We start from the raw sequence: 26,015 nt of genomic DNA, 5'->3' as shown, positions 1-26,015 counted from the left end.
TATCATGATGCAAAAGCAGCCTCTCCTCTGGCCATGTAGTAATCACATGGCTTCAGGTTCATCATGGGAGATTGTGTGCCGTTGTTGCCAAGAAGGCTAATGGCATTTTGGGCTGTATAAGTAGGGGTGTTGCCAGCAGATCGAGGGATGTGATCATTCCCCTCTATTTGACATTGGTGAGGCCTCATCTGGAGTACTGTGTCCAGTTTTGGACTCCACACTACAAGAAGGATGTGGAAAAAATGGAAAGAGTCCAGTGGAGGGAAACAAAAATGATTAGGGGGCTGGAGCACATGACTTATGAGCAGGGCCGGATCCAGGTTTTTTGCCGCCCCAAGCAAAAAAAAAAAAAAAAAAAGCCAGAGTGCCGCCGCCAAAGCAAAAAACAACAGCAAAAAACGGAGTGCCGCCCTTTGAAAAGAGCTGCCCCCAGAGGGCTGGAATGCCACCCCTTGAGAAGTGCCGCCCCAAGCACACGCTTGGAACGCTGGTGCCTAGAGCCGGCCCTGCTTACGAGTAGAGGCTGGGGGAACTGGGATTGTTTAGTCTGCAGAAGAGAAGAATGGGGGCAGGATTTGATAGCTGCTTTCAACTACCTGAAAGGGGGTTCCAAAGAGGATGGATCTAGACTGTTCTCAGTGGTACTAGATGACACAACAAGGAGTAATGGTCTCAAGTTGCAGTGCGGGAGGTTTAGGTTGGATATTAGGAAAAACGTTTTCATTAGGAGGGTGGTGAAGCACTGGAATGGGTTACCTAGGGAGGTGGTGGAATCTCCTTCCTTAGAGGTTTTTTGGTTAGGCTTGACAAAGCCCTGGCTGGGATGATTTAGTTGGGAATTGGTCCTGCTTTGAGCAGGGAGTTGGACTAGATGACCTCCTGAGGTCCCTTCCAACCCTGATATTCTATGATTCTATGAAATATATTCTGGCCATTGAGCCTGGCCCATAAAGGAGAATGGGGGCATGATATCTGGGACCTACAATTCCCATGAGACAATGCACCACAATAGGAAAATGCAGTTTAATGTTGAACTGACTCAAAAACAAAGCATTGGGGCAGTTCAACAAACTGAAACATTAAACTGAAACAAAAAAAATCACATTCAGAAATATAGAAATGTATTGATTGAAAATGCCAAAACTAAATATTTTTCCATTTTCAAACACTTTCTTTTTTTTAACATTTCATCCTGTGAAAAAATTTGATATTTCATCTTTGTCCCAGTTGGGACAAAATCAAATGTTAAAATATTGAAACTTCTTGTGGTATGTAAATTCCAGTTTTCACTCAGCTGTATGTATGTTATAGAGAAAGTAGACTGGGAGCGTCTGTACTTCCTATCTTGGAACACCACTGGGAGAACATTAAATGAAATTTATATGTAGCAAATTCAAAACTGATAAAAGGAAATACTTTTCCCACCCAACAGCGCAAAATTAGACAGTGGAACTCCTTCTCACAGGATGTCATTGAAGCCAAGTACTTAACAAGATATAAAAAGGCTTTTATATGAATGATGAAAATATCTATCATTATAATAGTTAATTCTACAAAAGAATATTTAGGGCAAATAAAACCTTGTGCTTCATGGTTTAAACCAATCTCTAAGTACAAATGATTAGAATGAGACATTCCTACATCTACCTACTGTGGTGTTTCTTGCATATTCCTCTCAAGCTTCTGGTGCTGGTTGCTGGCAGAGACAAGATACTGGACTAAATGGACCATGGTCTGATCCAGCATGACAATTCCTATGTTTCTGACTTTTATTGACTTTAATGGGAAGTTACACACTGAATATCCCATGTGCCAATGTTAAGATTTTTACCCTTTGATGTCTGCGGGCCTGATTCTACTCTCACTTACACTGTTTCTACACTCATTCAATTCATAACTATTAATTTATTTTAATGTTTCTTTATTGCTGTGCTCATGATGTGCTGCATGCTTTCTACACTTTCAAGGAAATAATTCTTTTCTAAGGACCTCACAGGGGAAATGGAACAAGAAATTTTAATATGAGCTAATTAGATTAATTGTAAGCAGCATGGCAGAACTGTGTCTTTAAGAGGGATTAAAATGTGGACTTCCTGGGGTCTTGTGTATAAGTTTGGGAGGTCTTAAAATGTGAAAATGTAAGGAAAGATCTTTCCTAAACATCCAGGTTAGTGTCTAAGATTTGCTAGAGAAGCTACCAATCAAACTAGTATGTGAGTGCCTCACAATCTTTAATGCAGTTATCCTCATGATACCTTGTGAAGTAGGGAAAGGCAATTAGCCCCATTTTATGGATGGGAAGTTTATGCCCAGAGGCCCAGATCCTCAATGGTACTTAGGCATATAACTCCAATTGATTTCATTGGAAGTTAGACACTCAAATACTTTTGAGGCTCTGGGCTACATTGACTAAAGGACAAGTTTTTAAAGTTTCATAGATTTTCAAGCCAGTAGGGAGCATTGTGATTATCTAGTCTGACTTACTGCATAACATTGACCATATGATTTAACAGTATTAGTTCCTGTTTCAAGTCCAATAGCTTTTCTTGACTAGAACATTTATTTTCTGAAATAAAAAAAAAATCAGATCTTGATTTTAAAATTTCCAAAAATGGAGAATTACCACAGACCTAGGTAAGTTATTCCAATGGCTAATTACCCTTATTATTAACAATTTGGACCTTATTTCTAGTCTTAATTTGTCTAGCTTCAACTTCTAGCTTTGGTTCTTGATACTTTTCTTTGTTCAATTTCAATTTTTGTTTCCCAGGTAAGTACTTATAGACTGTGATCAAGTCATCCCTTAACCTTCATTTTGATAAATTAAACAGCTTAAGGTCCTGAAGTCTCTCACTGTAAGGCATGCCTTCCAATCCTTTATTAATTCTTGTAGCTTTTCTCTAAACCCTTTCCAGTTTATCAATATCCTTCTTCAACTATGTACACCAGAACTGGACACCGTATTCTAGTACCTATCACACCAGTGCCAAATATATCTCCTTCCTCCTACTAGACATTCGTCTGTTTATCAATCTAAATATTACGTTAGCTGTTTGAGCCACAGCATTGCAGTGGGAGCTTATGTTCAGCTGATATTCATCGCGACCCCAAGTCTTTTTCAGAATCACAGTTCCCATGATAAATGTCCCCCATCCTGTATGTATGGAGTACATTGTTTGTTCCTAGATGTATGACCTTACATTTAGGTGAATTCAGTTGCATATTGTTTAGGTATGTACATCTTATGAGCTATCAATTAGGGACCTGTCCTTTTCATTATTTATGTCCTCCATAATTTTAGTGTCATCTGCAAACTTTATAAGTAATGATTTGTTTTTTTTCCCCCAGTCCATCGATAAAAAATGTTAAATAGCATTAGACTAAGAAATTATACTTCCAGGACCCCACTAGAAACACAGCCCTTCAATGATGATTCTCCATTCATAATTACATTTTGAGACCTATCAGGTGGCCATTTTCGATCCCTTTAATGTGTGCCATGTTAATTTGGTATCATTCTGGTTTATTAAGAAAGATGTTGTGTGGTACTAAGTCAAATGCCATGCAGAGTCTAACTTTATTTTATCAATACTACTGCTTTTACAACTACGTTGGTTATCATTAATGATATTATCCTCCTTTAATTTTTTATTAATCAAGTCCCATATCAGCTATTCCATTATGTTGCCTTAGATTGATAGCAAGCTTACAGGCTTAAAGTTACACAGCTCATCCCATTTTCCCTTTTAAAATATTGGCACAACATTAGTTTTCTCCCATTCTTCTGGAACTTCCCCAATGCTGCAAGGCTTATTGAGTGTCAGTATTAACAGTCTAGATAGCTCCTCATCCAGCTTTTTAAAAAATCGGGGATCCAAGTTATCTGGACTTGCTGATTTAAAAATGTTTAACTTTAGTTTAATATAATTTTTAATTACTGTTGGAATGGAAAGTATTTAGTCATTCTCATATTGTATGCATACACCATCGGCTTTCCCCAAATACAGAACAGAATTATGTATTGACTGCTGCTCGCTTTTCTGCATTATTATTAACAATTCCATTACATCCATCTACCAATGGACCTTTAGAATTACTTTTGTTCTTAATATACTTAAAACTATTATGTTTATTGTCTTTAACTCTGCTGACCATAGATTTCTCCTTGTGTCCTTTTGCTTCCCTGATCAATTTTCTACATATTCTAGCTTCTGATTTATCATCATCTCTATCAACTTCCAGTGTTTTCCCCTTTCTTATATATTATTTTTATTTGTTATTAGCTGCTTTTACTACATTCCTCTCCACCCAAATTACTTTTTTTAACCAGTGAAACTCTTCTTGACTTTGGAATTGTAGCTTTTGGAGATCTAGTATACAAGTCTTAAACAGTTCCCAATGATCATTCACATTTTTCTGTTTAAATTCTTTCTCCCAGGCTATTTGGCTCATACTTGTTTTTTAACTTTCTGAAATTAGCCCCTTTAAAGTACATATATGCTGGTTTGGACCTCACTCTGTTTGTAAAGACCAAATGTAAACAAGTCATGATCATATGCTCATAAGAAACCGCTAATTTTTAGTTCAGAGATAAATTCCTCTTTATCTTTCATGATGAGGTCCAGGGCTGGCTCTAGGCACCAGCGTTCCAAGCATGTGCTTGAGGCGGCCCTTTTCAAGGGCTGACATTCCGGCCCCTTGGGGGTGGCACTTTTCAAGGAGTGACAGTCTGGCCTTTTTTCTTTTTTTTTTCCCCTTGGCGGCGGATCTGTAATAGATAGAATCCCAATGTTAATTTTTATTTCATATTAGACTTTTGTTAGGAAACTTTAAAAGCTCATGTAATAAAATTTGTCATGAAGCAATAATGAATTCAATGGAACAATTTATCTGATAACTTGTTAAATTCAGATTTTGATCCATCTCAGTCTGATTTTTTTTTCTCCTGACGTCTTAGCTTCATAGTTTTCCGGTCCAAGTTAAGTGAATTGCAGCAGTTTCATTTTAAATGTAAAAAGAACAAATTATGTTATTTATTGGACAAGATCTTAGCTGCAAGAAAGTCTTAAGTTTAATAGCAGAGGCTGGAAATAGATGTCACTTTTCTTGAGCCATCAGGGCCTATCCTCAGATTGAAAAAAAATCTGGATTAACAAGCAGGAAAGAAAATGAGTTTCACTTTCAGCCCTGCTCTAAATTTGATATGACTGGCCATAATTTTATATGGCCATGTTTAACTGGAATCATATAAAGATGTGTTTATATGTATGAATATATAATATGCAAGTCACTTTCTTTTCTTCTTATTACTTGGACCTGAAAACTTGAGTGTGAGAGAGGGAGAGAGTAGATACAGAGATATAGAAACCAAAACAGGTAACAATATTTATATATACATATATAAGTTTTCTGGTCCACATAACAAGAGGAAAAGAAAGTAAGTTGCACCTTATATATGCATTCATATTTAGAAGATTCCAGTTAAACAATTCATTAAATTGTTTATATATATATAAATAAATATAAAGCACACAAAATATACCAGTTAGGGGGTGTGTGTGTGTGTGTATACACACACACACACACACACACACACACACACACACATCCCTACCTAACTGGTATATTTTGTATGTTCTATATTTATTTTAATTTTAAACAACCTCAGGTTAAGTGGAACAATATTGTTGTTGTTGTTTTTTCTCCATATGGGAGGGGATTGGAAAAAAAAATGTTCCACTTAACCTGAGGTTGTTTAAAAGTAAAATAAATATAAAGCACACAAAAGTAATGTTTATTATGTGTCTTTGTTTTATGATGTGATTGTATACATTCTGTAGCTAGTATATGATACTATACTATCAATGATACTTTTAACTTTATGTGAAGTAAGTTTGGCCAATACCATAGGCCACTTGAAGACTGCTCTAGATAGCCACATATCTGTTCTAGTCCTGTTATAGTCAACTGAAAACTGAGATAAATGTGGCAACTCAAATTGCCAAGAAGAATATTTTTTAAAAAGTCATTTATTTAAAACACTAAGTTTAAAACATGTAAATTCCACTACTGAAAAATGCTGTCCTCTCCCGGTTGTTCTTCTACACACTACCTTGCTGATAGTATCTCTTTTGGTGGCTCCACTTCAGGATTTTATCTTCATTCCTCTCCTCTTCCCCTTCTAAATGTTCTCTGGAACATTTTAATCCATTGTTTCTTTGAACTTTATCTGTGTGCAGATAATGTGAAAGATTGGAGGTATGTCCGTGTCAAATTGTGTACTCCATTTTGTTTGATGAACACCATTTTGATTGTAACTATCCCTGAAACTTTCACTTTGCAATGTAACCTCCATCTTGTGTTAAGATATCCAGGTCGTGTTGAAAACCAGTCAAATCCGCACAAGGTTACTCTATTCTGGACATACCACTCATGCTAGGGTAAGGGACATCTCAAAGAGGGCTAAAATGGGATAGCCATCAATGGCCATTGATTTGGAATGTCTCATTGATGAAGCCAATCCTTTGAAGCAATGGACTCTCTACACACTACGCAACTGGAGCAGGGAGCTGGAGCTTTGAATGGCAGAGATAGCACAGAGACTGTTAGAGACTTTTTAAACAGGGGGCCATTTCATAGCCCCATGTAAGCAGACTGAATTGAGATATGAGAAGGCAGGAGAGACTCTGCCTCAACTAAGGATGCTGACCAGGACTCTCAGGCGGGGTGAGATCTGACCTTGGGGTTCATTCAGGACTGTTCTCCTGTCCCCACCCACTCTGATGTGTAACTCTGTTGTGCTTTTTTTTTGGAGTAAAGTTTTTGAGGTTAAGAAATCTTTTATTAAGCCTGTGTTCCTGGCTTTACTACCACATTGTCTCTCGTATACTGTAAGCATCTGGGGGCATGTGATACTGATTCCAGGATATAAGTGGCTGGACTGTGGAATCCCTCCACCCAAGGAAGGGATCAGACAGTGGGTCTGCATGTAGGAGTGTGCTTGAAAGATCCACAGCTAGGAATGGTGATTAGTCACTACCCAGACCCCAGGGGCTTAGAAGTATATGGGACTCAATGATTGGATACAATTGTAACAGACTGGAGTCTGTTCAGAGAGCATATTATTATCCTCTTTACACCATACCTATTTTAGGATAGATGGATTCTTTACCTCACTACAGCTCATACTATTATCGATTCATAGGGTATTTCATACCCTCATCACTTGTAACTGCCTTCTCTGACTTCCCTTCCATTCTGTTTTAAACTTTTCAAAATGACACCTTTCTTAGATTCGCTGGGAAATTAGCCATAGGGGTTGGTTAGTTGAATTTCCCCATTCCTAACTTCTTAGGGCATGTCTTCACAGTCTTCACTTTTTTTTTTATTCCTGAGTTCTTAGGGCATGTCTTCACTAGCAATGTTAAAGCACTGCCATGGCAGCGCTTTAACGCGGCTGTGTAGTCACGGCACCAGTGTCGGGAGAGAGCTCTCCCAGCGCTGTAAAAAAAACACCCCCATGAGGGGAATAGCTACCAGCACTGGTGCACTGTCTATACTGCCTCTGTACAGCTCTGAAACTTGCAGCGCTCGGGGGCGGGGAGGGTGTTTTCACACCCCTGAGCAAGAAAGTTGCCGTGCTGTAAAGTAGCAGTGTAGACAAGGCCCACGTCTTCTTTTAAGATACCACTGCATACATAATAGTTGCAATGATAGAGTCCCATTCTTCTTGTAATTTGGGTAGTATCAGGTTGTTCCAATTAAGAAGAGAAATTGAGGAGAGAGACAGGTATTTCTTTAGTGCAATCATGTTTATTTACAAAGAATGTACACAAAATTCTGTTTCCCAGAACACAGTAGAAATCAAACAGGAGGCAGTTTCCTTTCTTAGAATTTAAGCCTCTTTCTAGCCAGCACTCTGTCCATAAAGTTCTCTTTCTTAGATTTTTCTCAAGGCCATAGCTCCAGTGCTTCTCTTGTTGTCTCCTGGCTTTGTGCATTTTTCTGCCTTTTTTTCTGGTTGTTTCTGACCCACACAGACAGAAAGTCATACACACAGAGATGCAGTCAAAGCAATCCCTAGTCCCTGTGTTTGCATTCCGTCTGATCTTTGGGTGGTGGCTTTGATTGCTTCAGTTATCACTAAACATTTAGTTGTCCCCTCATTTAGCCTGAATAGAAAGTGACCAGCATGCCCAACATCTTCAATGAGATTTGTGATCTCCGATAGATCAAACACAAGCTTGGTGTCCATCTAACCACTAATATAATAATATGTTACAGACAGACCTTGCTTAATGTATAACTAAAGACAAACTAGTGATGATATTGATATTAATAGTTATCCACTGAATAATTTGTTTCTGAATATGTATTAAAATCATAAAGAAAATAGGACTAAAAGGAAGCCCCTAGGTCATCGACTCACTCCCCTGCTATCACAGGCAATCACATCACATAATCCCTTTTATAAATTTATTTAGCTCCATCCTAAATTCCAGTTAGGTTTCTTGCCCCCATTACCATCCATTAATGGTCAGTCATTCTTCTCCTGTGGACAAAATTCTATAGGGGTAACCAAGAATTATTTACACACTTGCTCCATGTGCAAAATTGGATTGAGTCTTGACCTATCACCTAATGGAAGCCATCTTTCTCTGATGACCAGTTTTTCTTGAGGAGGATGTTCGTGTAGCCTTTTTTTTATTAATCTGACACTTGACATTTTGTAAGATATCTGGTATAATCAAGGCTTCTGTATCACTTCAAAAAGGCCTTTTCCAACATTTGAATATGTTCTAATGCAATGGAACATATTATCTTTCTTATATCTGCTTAGCACTTTGAAACGTCTCATTTGACCCCTTTTTGAGGACCATGCAGCCCTGCCACTAGTCATTCCTCAGCTGTTCAGTATTTTCTCCCACATGTCCCCCTTCCTGTTCTGGATGGGGATTTGAGAAGCCTACACAATTCTCCCTGGATATGTGAAATTGGCTCATATGATTCTTTTTTCTTCTGTGACTGGATAATCTGTAGTTTTGTGGAGATTCCCCTATAGCTTCTGAATTTATAAGAGCAGGATTCTGATCAATATTGGAATATTCAAAGAAGGAACAATTACCTCCTGTAATTCTGCCTCTCTTAAGACATCATTCACAAGATTACTACTCACCCACATATCAACCTCCTGATTTAATCCTAAATGGAGAACAGGGTCTGGTTCAAGAGGTGAATATAGCTGGGCCACTTGGTAATAGTGACTATAATATAATTAAATTTAACATCTCTGTGGTGGGGGAAACACCACAGCAGCCCAATTCTGTAGCATTTAATTTAAAAAAGGGGGACTACACAAAAATGAGGAGGTTAGTTAAACAGAAATTAAAAGGTACAGCGCCAAAAGTGAAGTCCCTGCAAGATGCATGGAATTTTTTTAAAGACACCATAATAGAGGTTAACTTAAATGTACACCCCAAATTAAAAAGCATAGTAAGAGAACTAAAAAAGTGCCACCATGGTTAAAAAATGAAGTAAAAGAAGCAGTGAGAGACAAGAAGGTGGAAGTTAAAAAGGAAAATAGAGAAAAATAGAATGGAAAATAAAAAGGAGCATGAACTCTGGAAAATTAAGTGTAAAAATAGAATTAGGAAGGCCAAAAAAGAATCTGAAGAACAACTAGCCAAAGACTCAAAAAGTAATAGCAATTTTTTTTTAAACTACATCAGAAGCAGGAAGCCTGCTAAACAACCAGTGAGACTACTGGACAATCAAGATGCTAAAGGAGAGCTCAAGGATGATAAGGCCGTTGCGGAGAAACTAAATGAATTTATTCCAAGAATAATCAGAAATCTAAGACAGGGTACAGCAAAGTTGATAATGCTAGATCCAGACAGGCCAAGACAGTTTTGTTTTTTGGATACAATGAACCTCTGATTTCAATGCTTAATCCTGCTGCCTCTCCAGTCTGACTTGATATTGCAGAAGAAAAGCCAAGTTCTCCACATGGATCGAACTTCCATACACCTTACAGCATGGATTGTCAACATTAGAGAAGAGTTGCTTATCAGAAGTCCAAAATATAATTACTTATTAATAGTAGAAAAGACTCCACCAGAGCTACATGCTCTGCTAAATGGATTTATTTCAGCGGCATTCTTTGCAGATGCAGATCTTAGACATATACTGAATTATATATTATAATTAAAAATATTTGGATTGTCTGTGAATTCCCTGAGAGTCATCAGACACCTTAGCTAACCCCTCTCCAATTCTGTAAGGCTCAGTTTTCTCTCACCCACGGTAGTCATATTCCTTAAGGGCCTTATCAGGGTTTATCCCTGAATCAGACAAGCTGCTCCAATTTGGGATCTAAATATTGTGCTAATGGAATTGATGGGACCACTTTTTGAGCCTCTAGCAATGTGCTCTCCTTTGATTTGTTCATTAAAATGGCATTTTGGGTAGCAATTATATCCACTAGAAGTGTGGGTGAGATCTAGATACTTACTGTAGGGCCATTTTATGCCAAATTATATAAAGAAGGGTAAAACTGAGACCTCTTCCCAAGTTTCTACCCATAATTGTTTCTAATTTCCATCTTAACAGGTGATTGACCGCCCTATGTTCTTTCCAAAGCCAAGCTCTGTTAAAAGGGAAACTAGGCTACACACTTTAGACATGCACAGAGCAGTCATTTTATCTAGACAATAGTAGGATCTTTTAGGGTATGCACCAGAATATTTGTTGCTTTTGCAGAAAGGATGAAGGTGCAATGCATTTCAACCCAGAGAATTTCTAATTGGATCACTAGCTGCATTAGGCTATGTTATGAATTAACTAAGGCTGACGTGCTGCAAAGAATGTAACCCTTTCCACCAGGGCCCAATCAGCTTCCATAGCTTCTTTGAGGAATGTGCCCATAGTCAAAATATGTAGGGCAGCTAGATGGAGTTTTATTATGTACCTTTGCACAGCATGGCTCAATTGTAGAAGCATCACAGTCAGATGCTTGTTTTGGCAGGGCTATCAGAAATCAGTGAATCAAACTGGGTGTGTCAGAAACTAGGCCTAATTGGGTGACAAAATAATGAGAGGATGGACTGTTCCACCCACCTTTCCCTTTGTGGGTCCTTAAAGAAAAAGACTTTGGGGAGAATAATTGGCTACTGCAGCAAGATTCGCTATCCTGGGTGCCAGCCCCATCTCCTGGAATCCTGAGCCTTCATAATCCTTATCCTGAGAGATGTCTTGACCAGACTGGGCCAGAGAGAGGGACCAAGATGACATTACCACCCCACAAGCTCCAGAGGAATCCGAAATACTACCTGAGATGAAACAGGATTAGACTTTAGCAGCAGCAACGGTTCCAGTCCATCTCAAGTAACTTCTTCTCTTTTTCCCAGAAGAACAGTTATCAATATCTTTGAACCATCAAGGAAATTGTCAAACAAAATGTTCTTTCCTGCTAAAAACTCTCTTCAGGTAAAGGGAAAGGGATGTTGTCAAAATGAAAGTCTTACTTAAAACTTTGCATTTCAAATGCCAGTTTTCCTTCTTTCCTTTATTTTTAATAAAAGCTAAAGGATTTTCAATGGTGTGTTTGGCATGGTACTAGGCTGCCTGAGGTCTCTGCATACCAACCCCCACACCTTGTTTAACACTTTTTAATGTTATATGGTGTTTGGGTTATGGTAACACCTATGTATTCCATCAAAATCAATATAACATCCCCTTGCTGAAACTTCCTGTTCTTTTTATCCTGGGAGTACCAGATAGAACACAGGTGTGGCTCATCCTGTAAGTAGGGCTGCCTTACCCCAGGTCTGCAACCCATGGGCAGACCACCTTTTTAAATACCCCCTTACACACACACTTTGAACCTCATGCACCCAAGAGCAAATTGTACAGTTCTTATTTCTTTTGTTGTCCTTTGGTGTTCTATTTTTCCTGTGGCTTTTCCAGCTCTCCTGTCATCTGACCTCATAGAGAGAGAAAGAAAATACTCTCTCGCCTGAGCTGCTTTCATCTCTGCCACTTGGAACAGAAGCCCTTCCCTCTCATCCACCAAAGTATCCACCTGTCATTCCAAACTCCACTTATCCATGGGTAACTTGTCCCTTTTTTGTAGGTCCTGCTGTGCCTCCTCCATCAAAATGGCAAATCCCCTTAAACCCACTAATGTCCTCTCTTACCAGCACTGAATTAATTGATTTTTCAAGAGTAGGAGGTGCTGCCATAACTGCAGTATCAGTGTGTGTGTGTTCCTTTTACAAACACTGACCTGGGTTCCCATGCTTTGGTCACAGAATTCCAAGGTTGGTCTCTTTTTGCCTTAGGGCCCTTTTCTTGTACCCAACTCATTTGCAGGAGAGGCGCCCCACTTATTTCTCTTGCATCAGGCACAGGGTGCTGACTCACTTCCGAGAGCATACAAACAACTGCTCCCTCCTTTGACTCTCTTTCAGTCTCCTAGATCTTTCCCTTCTTAACAACCTCCTCTTTCTCTTTACCAAAATCCTGGACCTCATTAGGACAAGTCTTTAGCATGTCCTGCCTTCCCACATCTGAGACACCTCTTAGGAGCTGTCTTCGTCCTGCCTTGTCCCCATCTGACATACCTTGAATACCACTTAGGGGACACCTCTTAATTGGCCAGTTGCACCTTTTCCCCCCCTTGTATAATTTTATAGTTCTTAAAGGGGCAGAGCCTCCTAGAATGCCCCAGCTGTAAAAATTCAAAACACAGTAGCTGGCCTTTCCACCTCTGGACCACCCTTGGAGTGTGTCTTCCCGAAGCCTGCTTTGACTGCTCCCACTGCCAACTGGGTACTCCACTCTCTTATGTCCAGACTTCCCATATTTAAAATACTGCTGCATCTTTCTCCCCTGCTGGCAAAAGTGATCTCCCTGCCATAGCTGCTGGGTCCACTGCACCTTCTGCTGCTGCCACTGCAGCTTCTACTGCAGAAGCATAGGATTGCCTGGGTCCACTGCCGCTGCTCAGCCAACATATAATCAGTTTCCTCCATTCCCTGCATATACCAAGCCTTCAGTTTTCATCCTTGATGAGAAGTGGTCTGCTGTGATCCTGCTGACTCTGCCAGTTGTAATGCAGAGGCCACTTTCCAAGAGCCAGATCAATCTGAGGCACCCTATCTCTGTTTCCTCCTTTTCAAGGCCATTTGACAACTCACAGTTCAAAGGTGGTCCAGATAAATCCCAAAAGGGGTCCCATTTATTTATTCCTGTGATATATACTGGCCTTCTAAGCCCCAAACCGTTCAGTGTTTCTCTCATGATTAACCCAAAATAACACAAAACACAAACTCAAACAGTCTTCATCCCAACTGACCTTTACAGTCTCTTCCCTGATTGGAGAGGCTCTCTCCCAGTCTTCCCTGCCTGGACAGCTTTCTCCCTTGTTTCTTCAGTTTTTTCCTCACTGACTTGGGGTCTTCTAGCTCCCTACAGAGTCTACATACCTAGATGCAGTTTCCTGGGCTTCTCCCCTTTCCTGCAACTATCTTCTTTTGTTGTGTGTGGAATCACCCGATTCAACCCAGGCGTGGCTCGTCCTATAATCAGTACTGACGTAACCCCAGACTTTCCAGCCTATGGTGCAAGCTACCCTGTTACACATATGTACAACAGATCTCAGATCTGTAAGATAAGTAACCAAGTCTTCTAATTATTAATTAGTAGTACTTGTATTGTATTTGATCTTTCTTTTAAAATAATGATAAAGTGTTTACTTTTATTAAAGTGAAATTAGTTATTCATGAACAAGCTTTTGGCCAAACCATTCAGCATTGCATTGATCTTTTTTGTACCATTACCTGTTCATTTGACATCAAACATAATTTATAATCTTAATATACAGACATGAAGTTGGAAGTAAGGAATCAGCACCCAGAAATATGGTGCATGATTTTATATTTTACTTTGTAGGAATATCTCTAAATAACTGTCTGATTTTTTTAATAGCAATGTTCCAAATATTGCCAAAAAATGATGATGATGATGATAATGTTTGAGAACATGGAATGCAGCAAGAGAAGAGGTTGTTAGTAATTTTTTAAAAATGTGATTCCTTAGGTGGGCATAACCGTACAGTAGATAAGTTACATTTTCAGAAATAAAATATTGGTGTCCTTTTATTACTTATGTTACGTTATTCTGCTGGGTCTGATCCTGTGAGATCCTTAACACTGTCTGAAAGGCTCTGAGTATCTTCCATTCTCGTTGACTTCAGTGAGAATGCAGGGCATTCAGGACCACACTGAACTGTACCTTATCGCTGTAAAGCTTCATTTTATCAGTTTTGGTTGAAAGAAATCTTTATATTTACATCTTATGAAATATCTTTACAAGTGTTCTTGATCACAACAGGAAACCAATTTAGATTGATACAGGCAGCTAAACATTATTACAGACAAAGCTTTTCTGTCATTCTTCATTTCAAAGTATCCTTTAAAAGTCCAGCTGTAACTTTAGAAGATGAGAAGTTTCAATCTATCAATAGGCTTAGCAAGTTTATGTGACTGAGGTGAAACTGAAATATCATACTGGCACAATACATGCCACTATAGTTAAAAGTATGTAATAATTTCCATTATAACCTTCAACTTTCAGAATGTTAATTCACCCATAAAACTGTCTTCCATTTTTAAAAGTTGAAAATGTCAGCTCACGTGACGGTCTGGAATGTCACTTGTATACCTAGTTGAAAACAAATCTATTCAGTAGTTTTGGAGTGGTAAGAACTAAACCCCAAAATGTGCTTTTGTACCTTCAAAAATACAAATAGTATTTTAATAACATTTTGTAGCATGATGAATCTATAATATGAACCTATATGTACTTTGGCTTCTGAAAAAAATCTCCCATATAGACCATGTCATGATTTATCAGTTCAGTGATCAGCAAATAAAACACATCCTAAGTAGGTATTTCATTGTAGACTGTGGATTAAATAATGATGTCAATAATTATATGTTTAGAAGATAAGTCTTTAATGGCTTCATTAAGGGCTATCTAGTAAATAATGAGCTATAAAAATGACTACTTTTTACTACACCATATCAGAAAAGACCTAATGTCTGTTTTTAACTATTAGGCACATATATGTGGTTGATTCCCCCCACCCTTTTTCCCTTTAAAATATTACCATAAAAATAAATTAAACAGGAATGAATGTACTTAATAAGCATAGCAGACTTGCATAACAAATTACATTATTTTCAGTGATTCACAGGATTCATTAGACCACAGTCCTCAAGGGCATGGCTACACTTGCAGATGTAGAGCGCTGTGAGTTAAGCCCACCTTTGTAGAGCACAGTAGGGAAAGTGCTGCAGTCTGTCCACACTGACAGCTGCTTGTGCACTGGTGTGGCCACATTTGCGGCACTTGTGGCAGCATTGGGAGCGGTGCATTATGGGCAGCTATCCCAGCATGCAAGTGACTGCAACATGCTTTTCAAATGGGGGGGGGTGGAGTGTGACAGAGAGTGTGTTGTGTGTATGTGGGGGGAAAGAGAGTGGGATTTTGGGGGGCTGAGAGCATGTCATCATGCTGTCTTGTAAGTTCAGACAGCAGTAGACCTCCCTCCCGCCCGCCTCTCTTTCTCACACACAGCATTCCACACTTATCTGTCTCGGAGCAGATAAGCAGCCAGCTGTCAGAAACGGAGCTTTCAAACGGCATATCCACATTCCTACTGCCAGTTCAAAACAATGAGAAGAGTGGCCACTTGACTTAAGGGGATTATGGGACATTTCCGGAGGCTGATCAGAGTGCAGTAATGCAACACCTCATCCACACTGGCACCGCGGCACTCCAGCGGGGCGCAGCAAACATTATTCCACTCGCCGAGGTGGAGTACCAGCAGCGCTGTAGCCACAGAGACAGAGTGCTCTACGTGCCTTGCCGGTGTGGACGGGGAGTGAGTTAGTGCATCCGGGGCTGCTTTAATGCGCTGTAACTCACAAGTGTAGCCAAGCCCTTAGGTTCATTCCTTCTGTCCTTGAAGCTTTAAAATACCTGTTTTAGTTTTAAAGTGCTTGCCTTGGATGGCGTTTTAAAAGAAACTCAACGTTTTAAAAGTTTCACATGTGGCTGCAGGAAACTTGACAGTCAGGAATGATTCTAAAATCTGGGTTGAAATCAGTATGCTACTCTTACCAACCAGCCCATCTTTTGTGTGATCCTTCTAAGTTTCATGGGGTAAATAGTCTCCGGCAAGCAAGCTTGACAGGAGACCACAAAAGCAATCCGAAGTGTATTGTCTGGGTACACCGCAAGAAGGACAGGAGACTTGTTATGGGTTTTAATCAGGCTACAACTTTATTATATAGATGTCTGGGACTACCCGACAGATAAAGTATACAGGGCAGGCAAATCCATGCTTATTCAAATCAATTCTCTGGGGCTTCCACTAGCCCGCCCTTTGTTTCCATCCAAGTCCCTCAGCTGACCCCTGGCTTGGACCTTACCATTCACCTCACTTGTAAGAGGGTTAAGGAGGGCTATGAGAACGGGGAGGAGGTGGTTGCTCCCTGCCATACCAATCATAGGAGTCCCCAACCCCCTCCCCTGTTCTGTTCCATTATCCAGTACCTTCTTTTAAGTCCTTTACCAGGCCATTTATCTGGTCACTGGCTGCCCTCCCTATGGAGTACCTGCACTGAACATCCGCCCAACCTTACAAAATAAGTTTTGACATATGGCCTACCATCTTTTCTTCTCACCAGAAAAGGTCTTCCCTCACACCCGCTATGGGGAAGGTGAAAAAACCACACTCCACTGAAGCCAATTGTGGTGGTGCGGTAAAAATTCCTTCCCAGACCCCCTTTAAAAGAGGCGACTAGCGTAAAACCCACAGCAGGTCCTAACCCAGACTTCCATTTGCCTCCACTAGTGGAGGGAGGGTGGGTGCTGGCTTCCTCGCTGCGTGGAGCAAAGAGACTTGCCCCAACCAGGTTTCGTACCTTTATGCACATTCCGGGGGGGGAGGGGGGAGGGGGGAGGAGGGGAGTGGGGAGAGGCGGTAAGTCACTGCTGCAAAGCTGACCACCGAACACCATTTTTATAGCAGTTTCTAACCTCCTTTCTCATCCCCTCCACACACACACACACACACACTGCCCCATAAAGCAGAGTTGCCCTTCCTTGGGTAATCCCCAGACAAACTCTGCTCCACTTTAGTTATGGTGCAGTCATTCTGGCCTCTCATCACATTCCAATGCAATAACGTATTTTCATTGCATGATAGAATACATTTGTCCAGTAAGACAAACCTGCAAACCCACAGATTATGTATTTGGGAATTTGTGGGACCTATAATCCAAGTTCTGAATTCTATAAAGTATGTTACAGTAATTTTATCTTCCACTGTTCTCACACCTCCACCATGACTAGTTCTCATCTTAAACTGACATTTCTCCAGCTTTAAATATCTGCTGCACATCACAGCTGTAAGAGTTCCTGTTCTCTCCAGTCTCTCTCTGTCATAGTTCCATGACATATCTCCTGTTACTTTGTTTTTTGTGATATATGTATAACCATACACTACAAAGCTCTTCATTTTTACTCGTATATTCATTTGAGCCAAGCAGAGTGGTGTCAAACACATGGCCTGCAAACTCTAGACAGCTTGTTTAATATACTTTGTAATTTGCATGGCATATTCAAGTTTTGCAGAATCTAAGATTTAATTTTTTAAAGAAGTGTCTGGCCTCTCATGGAGGAAACCTTGAAAATGTGAATCAAGTGTAAATAGTGCATTGTTGTCAAGTATCAGGGGGTAGCCGTGTTAGTCTGTGTCCACAAAAACAACCAGGAGTCTAGTGGCACGTTAAAGATTAACAGATTTATTTGGGCATAAGCTTTCATGGGTAAAAAACCTCACTTCTTCAGATACAACCCACGAAAGCTTATGCCCAAATAAATCTATTAGCCTTTAAGGTGCCACCGGACTCCTTGTTGTTTTAGTGCATTGTTATCTTTTGAGTGTGAAGGGCTCATGAAACAATAATATGTACATTAGTTATTTTGAAGAAAGAGTTGAGTGATTCAATTATTTTGAAAAATAATCTCCTGTAAGATTTTTTTGTTTGTTTGTAATTATCGCTTGGTGGTTATATCAGCAATGACCTAGATGTGTGGTGCTCCTCTGAATCTATTTTGATAGTAATGTTTGTGAAAACAGAGACGGTTTTGTAATCTTAGACCTTCATTTTAGGTGTGAAAAGTAGAGGCCTAAAACTTACATTTCCCTCCATTTAAAATGTCATAATATTTGATCAATTATTATATTAATGACATAGAGATGCTATTATACCTGAATTGTTGTGCTGATGAAATTTTGTGGGTGTGGGTGTGAGAGAGAGAGAGAGAGAGAGAGAAAACTTGGAAAGAAAGTTAAGCTCATAGGAAAAAAGCACCCAGAACTAAGCAAATGGTTAAGTTCAGGTTGCATACATAGCCTCAATCCATCTTCTTTTTCATCTTCATTATGATTTAGTACTTCAATTAAATGGCCAGACACTATTTCTCAAATAATACAATATACATTATATGTATGTTTATTTGTTTCTAAGGTGTTATTGTGGAAAAGCTGTTGTAATGCCATAGTTAAGGCCTCATTCTGTTATATATTTAAAGCAGATGCTGAACCTCTGCTTTTTATATGCCCCACATTTTCAGTACATAACCAGTAAATAAAGTTGGCATTTTTTAAAAGTTTTAAGAAAATCAATTTTTATGGTCCATGCTGGAAAGATGAAGTGAAGGAAGGCAGAAGGATAGGAAGTGGCAATATGAGAGAAGTGCTAAAAGCCAGTACTGGATATACTTTCCCTAAAAGGAAATACCTTCCATGCAGTTGTTGTTTTATGTCTGCAAAATTTTGCCTGGGCTGTTTGGGTTCCAAAAGCTGCTGATGTGAGCTCAACCACACTAAATTTCTTCCCCCAACTTTTCATATCAGTTGTTTGATATAAAATAGATATCGCAATAATGACAAGATTGCCATATACTCAGGGATCTAAGCGGACGAAAAGAGGATAGAATTATGGCACTTACATTGATTGCCTGACAAATAGGTGGAAGAGCATAGTTCCACTGTGATTATGCTAAGGAGCTTCTTTAGTGCCCTGAAAGCAGCTGATTTTGGTTGATTGGTTGAAATCACTGATTTTAATTATGATTTAAATTAGCAAGCAGGAAATCTTGATTTAAATCATTGATTTTAATCTTGTTTTTGTATTTTCCCATAGAAAGGCTGAGTCTTTAGTTGGTTTAAGAATTAAAACATGTTGACTTACAAATAAATATAGCCTTCACACTAAATTTGGGGCTTCCTTTTGCTCACCAGGAGGATACGCTATATCTAGACACATTTATTTAAGCAGTTATATAGCTTAACTTGCACTTATTCGGGTTATTAATTTTTACAGTTTTTATTATGTTGGAAAGTGGTGAAGGATTTCTTACTTATTAGATGATTATTTTTTTTTACTTGTGATTTGCATCAAGCTCTATTTGAATGGAAATTCAAATTAAATTAATATGCAAAAATAACAGCATTTAAAAATTGTTTGGTGTTGTGTTTTATTTCCTTAAATGTGCTGGATACATAAGAAAAAATGAATCAAAAAGTTTATCAAAACATATTTTTCATTTAAAACTGATTTATTAAACAGAACTGATTGTTTCTGGTCACCATTTCCAGTCAAGATTTCAGAACTAGGAGCTACTTTTGCACCTATTTTTTAATGCACACATTGAAAATAAAAAAAACAGCTTTTCTGCATTTTCAATCCCCAGTTGGTCTCTTAACTTTCAGAGAGCTACTCATGGTGAACTAGTTGAATGAACTGAAATGAAGAAAATATTATCTTTGCACCTGCAAAAGAGACTACTATTGTCAAAAAGTGGTTTTATCACTACAACAAACTGTGGTTACAAGTATTTAAACAGTTACTTCCACCAGTTCAGTGGTCTGACTTTCTTTAAAACTTCAGCACCAAATTTGTATTGTATAATATTATTTTTATTTAATTTAAATGACTTTAATAGATAATAAAACACTTATAATTTAATATAGGTTGCAATCATTTCAAATAGGTTTATTTAAACAAATAAATCCATATTTGATTATCTAAAAAATCAAATTTAAATAAAAAGTCTGATTTTTTTAAAATCTATTTTTATCCATCCTTTCTAAAAGCCAAAAGGACTTTAAAAGTTTGATGTCTGAATTCAAGTTTTACTTCACCATATTTTGTCACTGTAGTTAAAACATACTTATCATTCAGTAGATCACCAGCTAAATTTTGTCCCTACATTCAGACGTACACACATTTTGTCATACTTTCAAAATCTTTAGTTTCGTTCAGTTAAGCCTCTTCAAAAAAGAGTAGTATCATAACAAATGTAGTCTCTAACTTAACATGGTTAATTACTGTTCTGTCCTTGCCATCCTTCACTATGATAATTATATATAATATGGATTATGTTGCAAAAAAAATCAGCTAAAATATAACATTACCTGAGTCATTGCATGATTTGATACACAGATCAGGTAGGTGGGTTTTGCCTTCTTTGCTTAGATTTTTAAGGACCTTTGAACAAAATAATTTCTACATGCCTTTCTTGCAAGTACTTGCTAAGAGTCAAGTGGTCTATAGTTGAACTGATCTTTCTTTTTTAAATACTAAAGGTTCTTACTTTTTGCTATTGACTAGACAACAAGACTTTTTCCTTTCTACTTTAGAGGACTGACTTCCTTTTCTAAAAGTTTGAAAATTATCTGTTGAGAGTAATTTTTTTCGCTCCTAATCTTTGATATGTTACTGTTTTGCCTAAATCAGTGATTTTCAACCTGTGGTCCTCAGACTCCTGGGGGTCTGCAGACTATGTCTAAGTGGCCTGCGAAAGGTGACAGTGAAAATACAGTTTCAGATCCCAGAAAAGGCATTTCATTTTTCTGATCAGTCAAAAGTATGTGAATACCCCAACCTATAGATCAAAACCCGGAAGTGTTTCTACCATAGAAGCTCACAGTTTAGCACTTTTTCTCATGTTATGTCAAATGCCGTGCACATGCAACATTAATAGTTGAATTCTGTTCAGCCAGTTTTCAGTCTAAAATTTCTATGGTAGGGGTCCGCAGAACACAGGTTGAATTTCCAAAGGGGTCTGCACTTCCATTTGAAATATTTTGGGGGTCCACAAATGAAAAAAAGGTTGCAAACCACTGGCCTACATATAAGTACTGTGTTGAAATTCAGGCTTTTACTGATTCTGTGTTTTCCTAACCCATTCCCCTTTTCAGCCAGATAAACTTTAACCATTTTTTCCCTTCAGCTGCCTTTTATGGTTAATAGGGACTACAAGGGTCTTCTAGTCTGCCCCCTGCCAAGATGGGGGATTTATTGTTTCTATATCATCCAAGACAGATGGCTCCCCAGCCTCCTTTTGAAAACCTCCAGTGAAGGAGTTTCCACAACGTCTCGAGGCACTCTTTGCTCATATGGCTTGCATTCCATCCCTTTAATCATCTTTGTCACTTGCCTCTGGATCCTTTCTAGTTTCTCTATATCTTTTCTATAAGTTGGTGACCCAGAATTCGACACAGAACTCCAGCTGAGGCTTAACCAGTGCTGAATGGAGCGGTACTATCACCTCTCGTGACTTGAATGCTATGCCTCTGTTAATGCAACCTAAAATTTTATTTGATTTTTTTTGCATCAGCATTGCATTGCTGACTCATGTTGGGGTTGGATCCACCACAACTCCCAGGCCCTTCTCAGCAGTGCTTCTACCAAGCCGGTTTCCCCCCATTCTGTATTTATCCATTATTTCCATCTCCTCCTTTTCAACAGATTAAAGGACAGCCGCTTTGTACTGATCAATCCCAAATGTCTCTTGTTGAGCACATAGATTCACATTTCTCTGCCTCCTCCATATTTCTAATATAGGAACGTGATTTCATCATAGCTGATAGTTATGTGATTTGAACAATCTGTTATACAGTAGGCAGCTGGAGGCAAAAGGTCCCATCATTGGTGCCTGGGATGTAAGATTAGTAAACTTCAAAAAATCTGTGAACAGCACAAATATATAGTCACATAAAAAGAGATTTTGGAGCAATAGTCTGCAGAGTTTGCAATATTGGAACAAACATTTCTCAAGGCACCCATTTGCTGTTGTGGTGGTAGTGGCTGAGCATACCCCTAGCCTTGCTAGTCACTAGTCATTTTCCTAAGAAAAAGTGTGGTGCTTTGTTTAAAGGACATTTTCAAGGTTAACATGCCAAGAAGTTTATCTTTTAATATAAAGTGCCTTTTGAGGGCCTCTGGATACTGAAAACAATCACTCAGTACTCAAAAACTAAGTTGCAGCATTGTTAAAGGTCATCTGTTGTGCAGAAGGAATTATAAACAACAAACACAAATATTCTTGAATTGCTTAGTTCCACAGAGTAGAAAATATTTTGTTCACATTATGCACTGCTGCCAGGAGCACTACCAACCTTAGGAATCAAAACAATGTGACTATTTTGGAACTAATGTCAGACCCTTTAATTTAAATAAATCCCTCAAAGAAAATGTAATTTATGAGTTTCTGGCTATTACTGGTCCTTTGAAATTAGAGTGGCAAAATTCCAGTGTAATGGTAACCTTTTAATCTTTGCAAAATCTCCATATTTTAGTATTTGTTAAATGTCATAAATAGCAATATACTGACTATCTAAATTATATACTATTAAAATGAAATGCTTTATCACATGTGCTATTGAGAAGATAAAATAATTGTTATAACTGTATCTTGTGTTTTATATGCAGCTTTCTTTAGGAAGTGTGATGTTTAAGTCTAAGATATCTGAACAGTTTTTCATTTGATTATTTGACTGGGGAGTTGGGAAAGAGGGTAGTGTGTGTTGGGTAGAGAATTCTTCTGTAGTTGCATACAAAAATAAGGAAACTTATCAGTCTGATAATATCCACTTCCTGTTTGTGTTGGCCACTTGTCCAAAATCACATACTCTCTCCTTTTCTGTCTTCTTGTGGCTATTTTCTCCTGTCAATATAACTATGGCAGCCCACTTGCACAGGTTAATTGAAAGCAGGATTTGGCCCTGGGTTTTTACAATATCTCTGGCCTGGTACACTAATGGATCCTTATATTCACTTTTCTAGGCCAAATTTAATTTCTGTAACTTTAAAGAATGTCCTTAAATAAATTATTAATTCTTTTTTATTTAGCATTGATGAAAAATAGCAAAATGATTTTTGACTCTAGCCTCTTTGGTGCCAAGATTATATTTTAATCTATGTTTGGAAAGCATCTAGCACAGTATAGGTGCTGATGCAATCTAAATAATAAGTAGCAAGTCTTTGCTGAGATTTTATTTAGATTATACTTTGAAAACAAGCTTTTCAGTTTTGTTTTTATAGTTTTTCCCAATGGAATAATTTATTTCCACAGAAGTGTACAATCAATGTCATTGTGTAAAATGCTAATTTATTTTAATAGATGCTTTGATAAATATACTGGTAGTTTCCTAACAAAGACCATTGTATCTGGTGCCATAGAAAAAACAAAATTGCCAAAACTGTCACTTTACAGTTACTGCATTTTGCAATTTCATGCTGAGACGCCATAGATAGTAGCAGATGGAATTAAGGATGATGCTTTTGTTTCTGTTCTGTTTCAGCTCCTTGTGGAGGCCAGTATACTGGATCAGATGGTGTGGTTTTATCACCAAATTATCCACATAATTATACTGCTGGGCAGACTTGTCACTATTCTATAACTGTACCTAAGGAATTCGGTAAGAGTTTGGTTTTACTGATTTATGGCTCACTAACTCATTTGTTCTAAGGTTGATTTTATTTACAGTTTAGAAATAGTTCTAAGAAAAATGAAGCTTTTTGTTTCTTATGCAACAATGAGGGTAAACTTTTGGTAGTATTGCAAATTGTTTTGCGAGAACATACATACTTTTGTTGCAGGAATAGATTAAAGGGTTTTCACCATCAGGTCTGCCCCAGGGGAATCAACAGAATCCATCTAAGAATGGTCTAAGTCTGTTATCCAAGAACATCATGAACTCTTTCATTGATTACATCATTTATCATCATGGCATAATCATTCATCCGGGTTCATGCATACACAGTAAATCAGTAGGTAAGAAGCAATCATAATCCATAATATACCGGTAAGTATAATACAAAATACAAAAGCCAAAACTTTATCTAAGTGAGATCTCCGGAAAAGTTTATAAAATAATCACCAACTAAATTATCAGAGGGGTAGCCATGTTAGTCTGTATCCACAAAAACAATGAGGAGTCCGGTGGTACCTTAAAGACTAACAGATTTATTAGGGCATAAGCTTATGCCCAAATAAATCTGTTAGTCTTTAAGGTGCCACCAGACTCCTCATTGTTTTCAACTAAGTTACCTGATTCTTGCAGTGTGTCAAAATAATTGTACAGTATCTCTAAAGCATGTTTGATTGGAGTTAGAGATTGCAGGTACGGCCTTCAATAAAGCCGGTCCCACTATTGTGGGCACAGCTAACGAGGAAGAAAATAGATGGCTGCCACTTTAATTCTTACTTATCAAATGTGGCTTGAAAAATGAATCCTTCAAATAATTGGATTTACAGCAGTTTAGTATATTTAGTACATATTATATGCCACAAAATCTTTGCTGTAAGGATTCAGCAGCTTTGCCACTAAGGAATTTGGAAGAGCTGCTAACAGAAATAATTACAGAATCACAGGTTGAGATCTTAGGGAAGGTTTATCACACATAGTAATAATAATTTAATAATGTGCCCTTCCAAATCTAATCTTTTGACACTATCATGTTTTCTCCAAAACAGTGATCTGTGTCAACACCCCTCTGTCTGTGATTGTGCAACCTGTGTTCAGTAAGCCCCTCCCTAGCTCAATCCTCTCCAAACTGATTTTGACATCCTTACCATCAACTTCTACTATACTCCTTTGACACTCTTAGTTATTGAGTCCACATAGTTTTAAAGAAAAATTGTTAACTCAGCTTTCTTTCTGCTGGGTGCTGGTCCTTCTGTTTGTATTATCATATGCTTAAGGCTTAGTACCAGAGATGGCGGGTCAGTAGGGATTAAGTCCCACCATTAATGTCACCGCTGTGTGGTGTGGCTGATGTAGGGTACACTGCCATCTGCTGCCACTGGGGGACTGTCCAGTCCTTGGAAGTTGGCATACACCTGACTGCCACAAGGAGAGTTCTGTCCCTGCAGCATGGAGGTGGTAGGCAGTAGAGGAAGGAGACACAGAGCAGACTGTTGAGGCTAACCCCAGAGAGGTAGAATATAATACTGCCTGCTTCTGCTCCCTGATGCATCTGATCCTGCTTTTCAGCAACAGATTTAAAATATCCTAGTTTTTAATTCTGTAATGAGGGCAGTATAGGGCAGGGAAGAGGCTGCCCCTTTTTCTTTCCATTTTCCCACCAGACTCCTTTACTTTCCTGTGACAGCCTGGACCACAGTGTCCCAATTTTTCCCTTGATAAATAAGATCACCTAACACCAGTCTCCACAATAGAGACTCCATTACATACCAGACCAACCAAACATTCATTTATAATGCTTTTCTGGACCAGAGAACACATTTTTAAAAGTGAAGGGGAATTAGAATGATAGGGATCCGGGGGAGAGGTGGTCATAACACAGGGAGGTGGGGAATTTGTGGATTTGGGTGGAGAGCCTATTAGAATGTGTGGAATTAAGGGACAGGCTCAAGTAAAGACCTACATAGAGCCTGGTTCTGGTTTGGCTCATAACTGAAATGATCTCAAAGTTACCTTTAGGATTTTGGAGTGTGGTGAAAAGAAAGCACAAGAAGCAAGCTAGTCCTCAAATTATGTGTGTCGGCTCGTTCGTTCTGTTGTCGATCTCTTTAGGTAGTTAATACATTTAAAACTAATGAATTTTATGCTAAAAGGAAATAGTTAT

General features: G+C 38.5%; 1 protein-coding gene across 5 annotated transcripts in view; it reads left to right on the top strand.

Annotated features, from left to right (window-relative positions):
• CSMD1 (CUB and Sushi multiple domains 1) overlaps positions 1-26,015 on the top strand; it is a 1,932,406-nt gene that overhangs the window by 1,598,767 nt on the left and 307,624 nt on the right. For all 5 annotated transcript variants that reach the window (XM_008163737.4, XM_005289701.5, XM_065587776.1 and 2 more), the window contains one exon: positions 23,726-23,842. In XM_008163737.4, the coding sequence (XP_008161959.2) occupies positions 23,726-23,842 (117 nt within the window). The remainder of the gene's footprint in view (positions 1-23,725; positions 23,843-26,015) is intronic.

The sequence above is a fragment of the Chrysemys picta genome, chromosome 3 (assembly GCF_011386835.1).
Source record: "Chrysemys picta bellii isolate R12L10 chromosome 3, ASM1138683v2, whole genome shotgun sequence".
In the NCBI taxonomy this organism is placed as follows: Eukaryota; Metazoa; Chordata; order Testudines; family Emydidae; genus Chrysemys; species Chrysemys picta.
This window is presented reverse-complemented; position numbering and strand designations above follow the sequence as displayed.